General features: G+C 36.3%; 1 protein-coding gene across 1 annotated transcript in view; it reads right to left on the bottom strand.

Moving 5' to 3' along the window:
* The window catches only part of FBXL5 (F-box and leucine rich repeat protein 5), a 44,949-nt gene that overhangs the window by 18,803 nt on the left and 10,822 nt on the right, over positions 1 to 15,324 (bottom strand). The window contains exons 3-9 of the mRNA XM_028088269.2: positions 13,803 to 13,898; positions 12,079 to 12,265; positions 9,617 to 9,799; positions 7,082 to 7,207; positions 3,021 to 3,169; positions 2,354 to 2,436; positions 720 to 1,445 (exon numbers count right to left, since the gene is read on the bottom strand). Of these exons, the coding sequence (XP_027944070.1) occupies positions 720 to 1,445; positions 2,354 to 2,436; positions 3,021 to 3,169; positions 7,082 to 7,207; positions 9,617 to 9,799; positions 12,079 to 12,265; positions 13,803 to 13,898 (1,550 nt within the window). The remainder of the gene's footprint in view (positions 1 to 719; positions 1,446 to 2,353; positions 2,437 to 3,020; positions 3,170 to 7,081; positions 7,208 to 9,616; positions 9,800 to 12,078; positions 12,266 to 13,802; positions 13,899 to 15,324) is intronic.

Genomic DNA, 15,324 nt, shown 5'->3' with positions numbered 1-15,324 from the left:
AAAAACTATCATCTCATTTATCTTTTCACCCTCTAAAGCACCTTAGAAAATTTGGAGGCATTTGCTAAGTATTGATTAAACTCAATGTTCTGGGCGCCTGGGTGGCTCAACTGGTTAAGTGTTTGCCTTCGGCTCAGGTCAGGATCCCAGGGTCCTGGGATTCTCGCATCAAGCTCCCTGCTCAGCGGGGAGTCTGCTTCTCCCTCTGCCCTTCCCCATCTTGTGCGCGTACACACACTCTCTCTGAAAAATAAACAAAAATTCTTTGAAAAAAAAAAACAAAATAAACTCTTAATGTTCTTCCATATATCACAAAGAATTTAAATGGACTGAAATGAAACTTCGAGCTCAAGTTATATTGTTCTAATGCTTTGAAGTAGGACAGATTCTGGTTAACTCTTTCGGTTAAACAAATCAGCTAAAAGGAATGACTTAACTGAAATTTTAATATTCCATTTGAGAATGTAAGCATGTCCATTTCTTTTTTTTTTTTTTAAAGATTTTATTTATATATAGAGAGAGAATGAGAGACAGAGAGCACGAGAGGGAAGAGGGTCAGAGGGAGAAGCAGACCCCCTGCTGAGCAGGGAGCCCGATGTGGGACTCGATCTCGGGACTCCAGGATCATGACCTGAGCCGAAGGCAGTCGCTTAACCAACTGAGCCACCCAGGCGCCCCAAGCATGTCCATTTCTTAATATTCTGCAACTGATTACTTACCTGAGACCATGGTCTGTGATCTGATAACATCCAGACAGACTGAGAAAGAGAAGTACACGTCCAGTCTCTTGATCAGATTTTTCACTCCCAGAGTAAATTAAGTCTTTTCCTCTAGGCAATCTAGTCCTTGATGCTTTTTTACACAATGCAGAAGACTCTGGGAGTGCTGACACAGTTCTTAGAGCTGTTCCTGTACAACAAAACGAATGACCACAATATGCAAAGGCCGGAGAAGCACAATGCTGCTGCCAACAGACACTAGTCCTTAGTCCAACAATATCTTTACTGTAACAACCAGCAGAGGAACAACTAAAGTTGGATGCTGTTTCCATTACACAAAGACTTTCAACATTTCTATGTCTCCATTCTACAGCATCTTCAATATCAGCCAAATCTTCAGCATCTAACATCCACACATACGGAGAAGTGAAACTGTCAGAAGAAACGGGCTTAGTCCAGGGGTGTTCATTATCCATTTCTTCTCCAATACCTTTGTTAGTTAAATCGTGCAAACAAGCATACTGCTTGGCGGATTGCATGGTAATGTCTTTATTCTTCCATGTAGTCGAAGTAATTTTGCTTGAAGAAGTTTTTAAAAGGCCACTCTGATGAGATGTCAGAATTCCAAGGGCTCTAGAAATCTTCTCTAGAGCCGCATCTGTAATTTTTTCACATCCAGACAGATCAAGATGCCGAAGACTCTGGCAGCAACCAAGCCAAGACCAACTATAATTAAGAAATAATAAGACTATCAGTGGATATTGTTAAAATCTTCAAAAGCACTTGACTGTATGTGAGTAGATAGAAACTAGAAGATTTAAAATCTAATATAATCAAATATTTACTGAATATCTACTGTGAGGCATCATTTTAGATGCTAGGGATAGGAAAAGACAGTAAGAGTAATTAGGGTCTAAGAGTATTGCTAACCTAACAGAAGGGGAGGAGAGGAGAAAGGTATGGAAGGGAGAGACTTCACTTATCATTCCAAAAAGTAACCAGGAGGAAAGGCTGTACAACACCAAAGAAAGAATAACTAATGATTAAAGGAAGAAGATCCAGAAGAAACAAAGTCTAGGAACTGGGAGAGAATTAGCCATAGCCAGAGAAAGGTACACCTCTCCCTCTGAAACAGGTAGAGAGATGCTGATATAAATGCTAGGGTGTGAAAGAGAAGGGTGAAGTAGAAGAAGAAGGAAAGTGATGGCATCTAAGGAAATAAAACCTGTGAAGATTGTAGCTTGAGGAAAATATCACAGTTCCAGAATATGAAGAATGTAAGAGAAAGCTTTGCCAAATGGCATTTGGAGCCCAGATGAAATTGGAAACTTCTTAAAAACATATAGTGCCAATCTACATTGACTGCCCAGCAAGGCTCAAAGGTCTAGACACAGTAACAGGATTATAAAGATGACAGGATGATGCAAATTGAGTTTCTGGATCGGCTGGACCCTATGGACAAAGAAGCAAAGAACTGGAGGGTACTATCAAGTTATAGTCACACATGACTGAGTTCTGAAAGTAAAAAATAATAATACAATTAAACTGTTATTATGGAAACAAACTACAGAACAATTCTACTAATTCATAGGTAGAAATAAATTATCATACTGAAATATTCAAAAATAACTAACCTGTCAAATGCAGAATCTGAAATGTCAGTCTGGGTCAGATCCAGATGCTCCAAGTTAGGACAAAGTTCTAAAATCTGCCTAACCTAAGGTAGGGAGGGTGGATTAAGAAAGATATAACTTAGTAAATAACATAAGCCAGTGGTTCTCAAGCTTTTGTGCATGTAAAAATCACTTCAATTCTGCATTACATATATTCTGGACTCAAACTCTGGAGAATCTGTTTTAATAACCATGAGATTAGACCCAGGAAATTTACATTTTTAAGGAATACCCAAGGAGATTCTAATGTAGAACATTATACAAGACAGACTTGTAAAACAGTTATTTAATCTCACTTGCCTGTTTTACCAAGCCTTATATATAAAGAATCATAAAAAACTGGGTTTCATCACTTAACTTAGTATCTGTGAAACTGAATAAATTGTTTAACATCTCCTAGTCTGTTTCCTTTTCTATAACGTGTAGACAGTACCTCTATACCAAAATTACTATGAAAACTGAAATTAAATAACATGAAAAGTTAGCAGTGCACGCCTGTCCATGGGAAGACACTCTCATGGGTAAACAGCTGTTTTTTTTTCCTTCATTAAATTCAGGAATAAGTAAACCAAATTTAGATCACTGCTACTTTTTCTTAATACCCAAACTAGTGCTAATTTATACATACCATTTTGCTGGAAACTGCAGAGCTGTATGCTAATACTATAGTTTTTACTGAAGTTCCAACATATGGTAGAATGTTATGAATTAAGCCATGAAGTAAACGTTTTTCCATTTGTGCAATGCTGATAGCAATCGATTCCTCTGCGGACTCTTCTGTAAAATGAATTCAAAAATCTAAGAATTTGACACCACTAATTATAACTAGGCTACTCAAGGAATCACCAAGTCATTAAATATGAAATACTTTTTGCTATTCTTTTTTTTTTTAAAGTAGGCTCCATGTCCAGTGTGGAGCCCAACGCAGGGCTTGAACACATGACCCTGAAATCAAGACCCAAGCTATGATCAAGAGTCAGGCGCCCCCTTTTCCCTCTCTCTCTTTTTTTTTAATACTTTATGCTATTCTTATACTCCCTTATGTATGCAAAGCAACTTCAATGGACAAGGTCTCACTCACCAGAACTTAATATTTGACATGTCTGACATCAACTAAAAAGAGACAAAAGGAAAAAAAAAAGTTTATAATGAGAATGAAGGGAAGATTTTTTTTCACTTGCTTCAAGGTTGAAGGTGATTAGGTAAGTATAGCAGAGAAAGAAAAATAACTCCAGTTTCAGGAAATTGAAAAAGTTTTGGAAAAAAAAGTGAATATTTAAAGAACAGTAGAAGCTCTTCAAGAAAATACAGGATGTTAAAAGAAAAATGACTATGATAAAAAGTATCATTTGTTATTTTAGAAAAATAAAAGGTACACAGAGCTAAAAGGGATTTAAAACAATTGAGTGACCTGGTCATAACGAATCAAACAAAAGTACCTTAGAATTTTTAAGAAGCATGACTTTTGGTTTTTGCTTAATAACTTCTGTAGAGCTTAGATGTTTACAATAAGATGCCACACTGTTAACAACCAACACAACAAAAACACTACAAACTCCAATTTGATATAAGGGAAAAAAACTACACTAAAAAGAATGAATTAATAATTGTATCACCTTTCTCAGGACACTATTATTATTATGCTTACCTAAAGACCTAATCTGAATGTCTCTAAACATAAAATAGTTTAACAGAATAAATTAAGAAAGTCTCATTTTTAAGAAAGTCTCATTTAAAATAAAACTGAGTGTGGCTAACAAATGAAATATGAAAAGAAAAATTCTGAATTTGTGACTAATGGTTCCATATTTACAGATTTACCTAAATTTCTTGTTTAGGGTGCCTGGGTGGCTCAGACAGTTAAGCATCTGCCTTCGGCTCGAGTCATGATCTCAGGGTCCTGGGATCGAGTCCCGCAACGGGCTCCCTGCTCAGTAGGGAGCCTGCTTCCCCCTCTGCCTCTCTCTCTCTGTCTCTTATGAATAAATAAAATCTTTAAATTTCTTGTTTAGTCAGGGTGCCTGGGTGGCTCAGATGGTTGGGCATCTGCCTTCAGCTCAGGTCATGGTCCCGGGGTCCTGGGATCGAGTCCCGCATCGGGCTCCCTGCTCAGTGGAGAGCCTTCTTCTCCCTCTGCTTCTCTCTCTCTCTCTCTCTCTCTCTCTCTCTCTCTCCCTCTGTCTCTCATGAATAAATAAATAAAATCTTTAAAAAAATAAATAAATAAATTTCTTGTTTAGTCAGACATATGTATAAAGTGCAGAGATACAAATGACTGTTAGCAAACCCTATTTATTCTACTATAATTTTATTCCCAAATAATTCTTTTGTTTCTGTGGTCCTCTCTATCTAAATCTGTATTATTTACTGTGAAATCCTTAAAAAAAAAAAAAAGAAATTAAACATCCTATGAAGAACAGTATCTTCCTGCAAAACTAGTAAATACAACTAAACTAAAAAAGCGCTAACATAAAACACAGTTTGTAGATCCAAAGTTTAGTCTTAGATACACCAAACAGCTGAACACATATATTACCTTAACAAGGCTCAATCATTACAGCCTTAACCTTTACCTTCAATGTGAATCTTATTGATAAGCATTCTTTGGCTATCCTCAAGCGTTGAGACAAATACACTAAGTTTGGTAAAGACTTTAAAACGCACATGGGTTTTACTCAAATTTCTCAGAGGACCTTAACTAATCACCCTACTTAAAATTTTAATTTCTTTCCTCTCTTCCTGGCACTTCATTTTGCTCCATGGCACTTGACACTATCCAATATAGCATATATATTTTGCCTGGGTTTATCGTTTATCTCCACTATCCAAATTTTTTTTTTTTTTAGATTTTATTTATTTGAGAGAGAGGGAGTTGAAAAGCAGGTGGAGGGGCAGAGGGAGACAGAGAGGAAGAAGCAGATTCCTGGCTGAGCAAGGAGCCCAATGTGGGGCTTGATCCCAGGACCCTGAGATCATGCACCAAAGGCAGATGCTTAACTGAATGAGCCACCCAGGCGCCCCTCCTCTCTCCAAATTTTAAGGCCAAGGATTTTTTTTTTTTCCTATTTCATTCACTATTAACCTCATGCCCAAGAAAGTTCTTGCCACAGGGTAAGCATATCACCAAATCTAGCTGGAACAGACCTTTTCCTTATGTAGCATCCTCTAAATGTTCAAAACTATAACACAATGTGGTGACTTCATTTCACATAAGTAAACTTGTACTGAAATAATAATCTTTATATTTATACTCCTCTTTTTCCACGTTTAGTTCTTTTGCCAAGCCAGCTTACTATTTTTTAAGATTTATTTATTTACTTTGAGGTGCGGGGAGAGGGACAGAAATTCAAGCAGACTCCCCGCTGAGCATGGAGCCTGATGCGGGGCTGGATCCCACAACCCTGAGATCACCACCTGAGCAGAAACCAAGAGTCAGAAGCTTAGCTGACTGCACCACCAAGGCGCCCCCAGCTTAATATTTTTTAAGTGGGCAAGTTATAAATAAAAATTCCCTACAGTTTCAGTTTTACCAGGTATTAGAATGTCTTATCTGTTGGGTTTTTTTTTCATGATTTCACCATCTTTTAGTAATTACTTCCTAGAATAGTATCTAAGAACTTGTATCTCCCTCCTCCACACTCCCATATAGTGTCTTTCTGCACCTCTATTGTGGCATTTTTTATTATATACCTTGAATTAACAATTACCTATTCTAGGGGCGCCTGGGTGGCTCAGTCATTAAGCATCTGCCTTCAGCTCAGGTCAGGATCCCAGGGTCCTGGGATCGAGCCCCACATCGGGCTCCCTGCTCAGCGGGAAGCCTGCTTCCCCCTCTCCCACTCCCCCTGCTTGTGTTCCCTCTCTCGCTGTGTCTCTGTCAAATAAATAAATAAAATCTTAAAAAAAAAAAAAAGAATTACGTATTCTAAATTCTCTCCCATATGAGTTCTGTAAGGGTAGGGATAAAGTCTTAGTCATCCTTCAATTCTCCCACAGTGCTGTAAGAACAGCTACACTAGTTATAATCCCTCATCATTTATGGAGAATTTTCATATATACATTACTTCTTAATTCCACAACATTGTGAGGCAAGTGGTATGACTGTTTACAAATGAATAAACAGACTCAACAGCTTCATGCTCCTTCCTCTGGGCCACGATGACTCAATAAATATTGCTGAACTGATCAAATAAAATGGTCCTAAAAAAAACACTGTAAACTTCAAAGTGCTATAATGAATCCACATTACTTCAATAAGGAGAACCACCATTATTTTTTTATTTAAGCATTTAAATATAAAAACAGATGGGAAATAACCCTATATACACTTAAACAGAATAAATTTTAAATTTGTTTATTATTCTTTCAAATTTTACAAAGTTGGGGCACTTGGGTGGCTCAGTCATTAGCGTCTGCCTTCGGCTTAGGTCATGATCCCTGCTCTGCGGGAAGCCTGCTTCTCCCTCTCCCACTCCCCCCTGCTTGTGTTCCCTCACTCGCTGTGTCTCTCTCAAATAAATAAACAAATAAATCTTTAAAAAAAAAATGTTTTACAAAGTAGCAGGCTTATAAACTCCAATTTCTTTAGAATTGTAAATCTTAACACCTAATAATTTATAAGCACTTAACTGTTAAATATATTAATTACTAAAGAACCATGTACTAATTTTAATTCCAAACACAGCTTACCAGATTCATCTATATCAGCATCTTCATCCCACTCCTGAAAAGCACGACTTTCATCTTTTCTGTTTCTCACCCATTCCTCATCAGGTTCCGTATCAAGTTCAGTTGCTGGACCACTATACCAGTCACCTACTCAACAAATAAATAAAGAGGAACAAAATAAGATTAGACTGGCTACCATTACCAAAAAAAAAAAAAATTACCTCTTTACAATAAAAATCTCTGCACACAGAAAATAGGCTCTAAGCAATGGGCCAGCAATTGTTAGAAATGTTCAATTATGGTTTAAAAATTACACTTAATATGCAAAGGAATTTCAGACATACTAAAAAGAATTATGAAAAGTAATTATCAATAGTCTTACATGCAATTTTAGAAATCATTGAAAAGAACTTAACCTTTTTCCCCTACTGTGGCTTCACACTGGCACCAGCAATACCCTCCAAATGAGGATAGCTAATAAACAAAAGTAAGCAAAGACTTTCTGCTCAGTAGTGAATAGTCGGCAATTCAGCGATAGGCAGGAACACAGTCAAAGGGAAAAGATTAAGGTAAAGCTAAATCATAAATTTAAAGATCCTGGAGAATATACTGCAATTAAATTACACAATTGTGAAGTGAGAGACAATGCGGAATTTATTGAACTCTTAATATTACATTGAAATTACAATTTCTCAATCGTTAACAGTACTGACATTCCGGGCTGGGTAGTTCTTTGCTGTGGGGAGCTGCACTGTGCACTGCAGTACAGTGTTTAGCAGCAACCCTGGCCTCTACTCACTGGAGGCTTGTAAAATCCCCCAAAATGGGACAAACAAAAACGTCTCCAGACATTTCAAAATGTTCCCTGGATGGTGGTAAAATAAATTCTGACTGAGAGTCACTAGAAACAAGCACCATAGGGGTGCCTGGGTGGCTCAGTCGGTTAAGCGTCTGCCTTCGGCTCAGGTCATGATCCCAGGGTGCTGGGATCGAGTCCTGCATCGGGCTCCCTGCTCAGCGGGAAGCCTCCTTCTCCCTCTGCCTCTGCCTCTCTCTCTCTCTCTCTCATGAATAAATAAATAATAATAAATAAATAAATAAAACATTTAAAAAAATAAAAAATATATTTAAAAAGAAATAAACACAATAAATTAAAAAAAAGATTTTTATTGAAACTTTTTGTTTAAACATATAAAAAACAAAAAAAGCAGCACAGTTAAGATCTGGTTAAGGTCACAGAAGTCTTGTACGGCATTTTTACATTTGATCTTTACATCAAATAGTACCTAATTATGTATTAATCCCTATTTAGTTATTAATAATTTAAAATAGAGCTAAACAAAAAAGTATTAAATATATCCATATTTGCCTTCTCAATGTTTCATTTTCCAATAGGAAAAATTACTCTACACAAAATAATAATTCTAATCATTTAGTAAGTCTATCCAATACTTCAAATAGCTTTGCTCAAAAAATAAATATCTAACAACAGCTATTTTAAAGGTGCTATATATTAACATAAAAAATAATTTTTTAAATTTATAATTTAATTATGTGAGAAATATATATCTCCATGTCAAAGTGACAAATTATAGAAAACAAAAAAATTTAATTTAAATGTGAAGTTAAAAGAGTCACTTAGAAGAAACTGTTTTAATTCAGTTTCATATAGAAAAATGTATGCCATATTACTTGCTTTTACTCCATGACTGCACTATATGCTCATGAAAAGAAAATTTTCTTTGTTTACATGTAAAAGTAACTTACCACAATGAAATAAATATGAAATTGTGATTTAGAATGAGGCATTACCAATCACAAAAAAACATGCTAAAGACAAAACAGATTCAGTTATTTTAAGCCACTACCAAGGCAGCCATAAGTGCCCCATCTTTAAATTCTATAGAATTTATTCTATATTTTTAAATAATCTAATTATTTAAAGCTTCTGACAAGTTAATTTCATTTTAACTCCAAATACAGGCAAAAGTAGAAGTAGCATTTAAAAATTAGCATAAAAATTAGCATAATGAATACCCACGACCTCATCATTGATCTTCAACAATTATCAACATTTTGCCAATTATTTTGCATTCTCTCCCCTATTTGTTTCTTATCTTTTTTTTTATAAGATTTTATTTATTTATTTGAGAAAGAATGAGAGACAGAGAACATGAGAGGGAGGAGAGTCAGAGGGAGAAGCAGACTCCCTGCTGAGCAGGGAGCCCGATGTGGGACTCGATCCCGGGACTCCAGGATCATGACCTGAGCCGAAGGCAATCGCTTAACCAACTGAGCCACCCAGGCGCCCCTATTTGTTTCTTAATTATCTTAAAAGAAATTGCGCACATCACATAAATCACCCACGAATACTTCAGCATTGCTAGTTTTTCAAAAGTGTTTACAAAAAACACATCATCTAACTGTGAAATCTCCTTTTTGGTTGACCTCTCAGAATTTCCCTCCCTGACCCTGCTTATTAATGTCTACAAGTAATCATTTTAAAAAATAGATTGAAGTAATTTTTAAAACAAACTAAAAGTCTCATTTACCTACCTCTAGCCCAATGAACAGGGTAAAGATGTTTCCAAAGTGATCCAGTTTTTGCGAGCTGAGACCATTTAGTGCTTACTTGACTGCATCGACACAATTCTTGAGGATTAAGGTAACTGAAAATTGACAGCATTACCTCAGGAGGAAGATGGGTTATACCTGTGGATTGTTCTGACACTTCCGCTTCTGAAATTAAAAAAAAAGAAAAACTTTAACATTAAAGGCTGTTAAGAACAAATGCAATAAGAAATTACAATCGCATTTCTATAAATAAAATCCAGTGCCTAAAGTCCACTCCTTCCTGCTTTCAAGATGTGAAAAGGAAATAACATGGATTAGTGGTAACATGGGGATGTTCAACTTGTTAAGAACCCGTAGGATTAAACTATCATGGCCCAAATCATACTTCATCAGTGGGAACTACAATAATGAACACAGAACTGACTTCCTCTTACAAAGGCGTCACAGAAAAAACAATACTCACTTTGTAGCATAAGAAGCATCATTTGAAAAAGGAACCCAGCAGGTTATACAGCTTCAAGTGTAGAGTCGGCCAGATTATGAGATCTCCAAGGCATTTTTAATGACACACACAAATCTCACAACACGTTCCATTCATGTATTAGGACTCCTGTCAATATTTTCCTTGTGCTCCCTCTTTGATTTTCACATTTGGTATAAGAGGTCTGTGAAAACTAACTTCTGTAACCACAGGTGGCCAAACCTACTACTATTTGTGAGCCAGTTGAGACACTGTAAACATTTCTAATGTTGGTGTACATTTATCAGCAATCTTTTGTCAGCAACTATTTTAAAAAACAGTCATTGAGGGGCGCCTGGGTGGCTCAGTCATTAAGTATCTGCCTTCGGCTCAGGTCATGATCCTAGGGTCCTGGGATCGAGCCCCGCATCGGGCTCCTTGCTCCGCAGGAAGCCTGCTTCTCCCTCTCCCACTCCCCCTGCTCGTGTTCCCTCTCTCGCTGTGTCTCTGTCAAATAAATAAAATCTTAAAAAAAAAAAAACACAACAAAACAGTCATTGAATGTCCCATTTCCTGTAATGAATTACTTCATTAGCAATTTTCAAAAAAATGCAAATGAAATGCTACAATACAGACTACAAACTACAAGAGATTCATCAATAAGGACTGCAAAGAATTTGAGGTACACCATATATCTGATTTGCCCTCACAAAGCAACTTAAATACAGAAATGCTATGATCAAATTACTTTAACCTAACCCTTTTCAAATGGCAAATATTTAATCACAATACAGCTATAATTTGCTTTGAAGGAGTGGGAAAACTAAATGTAGTAAGTGTGATGCTTTTAAATCCCCTGTTATAATTACAATTAAACTAGACACAACAGGTCTTGGCTTGGTGTCTAAGGCACAAGCTGCATTTCAGAGTGAGCACACAAGCTTTATGGGTTTAATTATAGGTTCACCTATAAAAACACTTTTGTTTCAACATGCACCTCACCTACTTTGTTAAATAAAGAGGAAAGGACCAATTTCAAAGAATTTGAAGCTATTTTAACAGGAATGTCACTGATATTGCCCATCTAGAAGCAGAAAAGAAATTTTTACTAGCCTGAGGATGCCAATTTTCTTTAATGACGTTTTAAAAGGCAAAGCTACCAAAGATCAATAATAATGAGGAAGTAGTCTATGAAAAAAAAACACAAGCATACTTTATTTGCATTTCTCATTTGTTTTCTCAAAGTAACTGTGCATAGAAAAACAATGCCTCTCATACCTGCTCCCGTGTATTACTGGATATAAGCTAAGAGAATGACACGTGGAAAAAGATGGAAATAAAGCTATAAACATAACTGATTTTAAAGACTGATGGAAAAAACAAGGAAGATAAAATAGTCACTATGGTTAATGGAGCTCAGAAAGCTGGATGATAGGGAGGGGAAAAAAAAGGAAAGCTGGATGATACTGCAAAAGTGCTCTGTATATGACAGCTTTCAATAATTCTGACTGACCAAAATAATAATTATTATTATTATTACTATATAAGCTCCTTTAAGAAACACTATATTGCACGTGGCCCAACATTACATTGCATATGGGATGTTAAATTATCATAAATTACACCAAATTCTTAGAAATTACTGTCTTCGGGGCACCTGGGTGGCTCAGCTGGTTAAGCATCAGCCTTCAGCTCAGGTCATGATCCCGGGGGCCTGGGATTGAGCCCCACATCAGGCTTCCTGCTCAGCGGGGAGTCTGCTTCTCTCTCTCTCTCCCCCACCGCAACCATGTCCCTCCCCATCGCTTGCTCTCTCTCTCTCAAATAAATAAAATCTTTAAAAAAAAAAAAATTACTGTCTTCAATTAAATGTACACTTGAAAATAAATGGCTTAAATTAGTCTTCAAACAAAATCTAAAGTTCTTATCAACAAGATGCAAATGGCCTCAGAACTTACTCACTATCTAAACATATGAATCTCACCTTTTTCTGACTTTTCATCCACAGAATATTTAAAAAACTTCTGACGCTCCTCAGCTTGATTCCACAGGCTAAGACCTCTAAGGAGTTCTGCGGTGTCCTTCTGAGAGCAGTGTTGTGCAATCACTTTCTTCTTAATATCCTTAAGCTCTTCATAGGTAAAATATTCCATTAACATTGGCTGAAAAACCTAAATGAAACATCCATAAGGAAAGATGCTTAACTAGTCTTGTTTACTCTACACCTTTTAATTAATGGCTCAATTGCAGTATTATGACCCAGTATTTCCAAGAGAGAAAAATTTTGGTTGTTGCCACCAAGTCAGCTTATCCAAAAAAGTGCGGAGAAAAATATCACCAAAAAGACCCTTCTTTTTATGGCTTCTCTGGCTAATAAATCCCAAGTAATTAAAAAGCATCAGAAGCAGAAGATTTTCCTGTGCAAAGCTGTCAAACACTCTTAAGCAGTGTCATATGATTAGAAATTTAGGTCAGTTAACTGCCTTCTGCTACTCCAGCAACTGAACACCTCACAGTAGGACCTCTAAATCATGTAAGAAAGGCAGAAAGGTACCCAGTGTACTAAGAACCCTAAAACTCAGATCGCTACTGAGGCTCTGAACTATCTACATTTCTTCTTTGAAACAGATGCTTAGTCCCAATCTCCAATTTATTGAATTAGAATCTTTAGGAAATGAAGTCACTGGTTTTTTTTTTTTTTTTTTGGTTCCACAGATAATTTTGATGTGTATCACAGGTTAAGAAACACTACTCGAGTAACTCAGTGGCTTCAATGCTGGTTTCATATTACAATGACTTGGGGACCTTTAAAATATATCTAGGCAGTATCTCTATCTGATTTAATCAGTCTGGAAAGAGCTGAAAATGTGGGGTTTGGTTTTGTTTTTTAAATAGAGATCTGATTATAAGGTGAAGCCATAGGTGATAATCATCATAGTAACTGATTAACAACTAAACAAGAATCCAGTTCCTCATAAAATAACTTTTCTATTCCTTACCCTAATCCTAATATTCACCCCACTTTTAGAGAAAGAAGAGAATGGGAAAATCTTTTGCTCATCCACTCAGTGATATCCTAATATACGTGTACTAGGAATAAAATTGATAAGTTTAACACTATCATTTGATTACAAAAATCCCCTACAAAAAAAAAAAGAACACTAAAAATTTTTTAAGCTTAACATGAAAATACACAAAACGTTAAAAAGTCTCAAGAGGGGTGCCTGGGTGGCTCAGATGGTTAAGCAACTGCCTTCGGCTCAGGTCATGATCCTGGAGTCCTAGGATCGAGTCCCACATCAGGCTCCCTGCTTCTCCTTCTGACCCTCCCTCCTCTTGTGCTTTCTCTCTCTCAAATAAATAAATAAAATCTTAAAAAAAAAAAGATAAAAAATTTTAAAAAATAAAGTTTCAAGAATCCTCTAAAGGTTCTAAGACGACATTAAAGTAACATAAAAAGCTATTAACATTCAATACAGTGCCATCTACGTAATAAGAAAATAAATATTAGTTGAGCAAATGAATTAAATCACTGATTCAGTGACAACGTCTCTGAGGTAACAAAATTTGTTTTCTTGGGGTTTTCTTCCTTTCCTAAAATGAACCAGAGGCTTATCTTCCTATGCGTTATTTTGAAGAATGAAAGGCAAAACAACATCTTAAAAATTTTATAAATCAAAATCACAAGGGAGAAAAAATTATGCTTACCTCCTCTTCCTCTTTCATGTGAGGAAGAAAATCTCTTGTAAAAGCCTCCAATCTCTCTTTTAGCTGTTTTGCATAATTTAACTGTTCACATTCATTCTAGAAACGTAAAAAAAATTATATCCTATAAGTTTTGCTTCCTTATTTATATTATACTGATCCTAGGAAGTTTAAAATACAACATAAAACCTCAGAAAAAAAATAGACTGACAAATAGCAAAGTGGTCTCTGTATTTTTTGAAGCATAAAAGATGTCCTTAAAATATCTTGCGAAGGAACCTTGATTTCTTTCAATAATGTGATCTCATACTTCTTCAAAATGTCATAAAAAGTCTAAAAATAGCAAGTATTTGCTCAAAACTTCTATTGATTTCTCATGTATACATTTATATAATCTCTGTTTCAGTTTTCTTAATCTATGTCTGAGCAGTCCGCAAGAGCCTAGTGGGTTCGATCACCACAGAGTCCCTTCATACTCATCCAATGTACCCTCCACTACACAATCCACAACATCTGTTACATTACACTGACAGAAGACCATGTCTACTTCAAAAGGCCAGGTATCAACATACTTCCAAAGATAACGGGCTCACGGACATCCTGAAGTAAATCAGTCTAATTCTGGACAATAGCCAAAAGGTTTTCTCACATGAACTAAGATCCCATCTCCTCCTTGTAACAGCTATCGCTTCTACATCAGCTCTCTCAACTTAAAACGTGGAATTTTACAAAATAATGAAACTTTAAAAATATAGGAATATTTTATCCCTGCTGAGTCTTCTGTAGTCTCCTCCTTTTTGTACTAATTTATTCAACTGCTTCTCAATATTCCATCCAATGTCCTATTCTCTGAAGATTTTACACATTTTCCCTAAGCATCCCAAGTGGCTTCCATTTCCACTTCACATGCTAAGAATGATCAAATTTGCTTTTCCAAATCAATTACTCTTCTGACCCTGAAACGCATCTACACCTCCTCCAATTAATAAATGCCCACCTATGGGAGCCTGGGTGGCTCAGTCGTTAAGCATCTGCCTTTGGCTCAGGTCATGATCCCAGGGTCCTGGGATCAAGTCCCACATCGGGCTCCCTGCTCAGCGGGAAGCCTGCTTCTCCCTCTCCCACTCTCCCTGCTTGTGTTCCCTCTCACTGTCTTTCTCTGCTAAAAAATAAATAAAATCTTTAAAAAAATATACAAATAAACAATAAATGCCCACCTGGACTGCACAAGCAGTTCAAACCCAACATGTCCAAAATGGATCTTTTTATTCCCCAAGCCTTTTCTATATTCCCTAGAAATTTAGGCTCAATTCTCATTCTTATTTCCTTTCTCTTTCTCCTTTCCTTTTCCCTTTATATGCACACCCTACATGCTATCAATTTTATGTCCTATATAATTCTCAAGTCTGTCCCCTTTCCTCTATCTCCACTGGCTACTACTTTAGTTCAGATCTTAATCATTTTATTGAATAGGAATACATGAACATGATATAAAACTGAAAGAGTACAAAGAAGTATTCAATAA

The sequence above is a fragment of the Eumetopias jubatus genome, unplaced genomic scaffold, assembly GCF_037043125.1.
Source record: "Eumetopias jubatus isolate StellerSeaLion01/CBP00866 unplaced genomic scaffold, mEumJub1_p1.0 scaffold_2, whole genome shotgun sequence".
Classification (NCBI taxonomy): Eukaryota; Metazoa; Chordata; class Mammalia; order Carnivora; family Otariidae; genus Eumetopias; species Eumetopias jubatus.
Note: the sequence above shows the minus strand (reverse complement) of the source record. Positions and strands in the feature narration are given on the sequence as shown.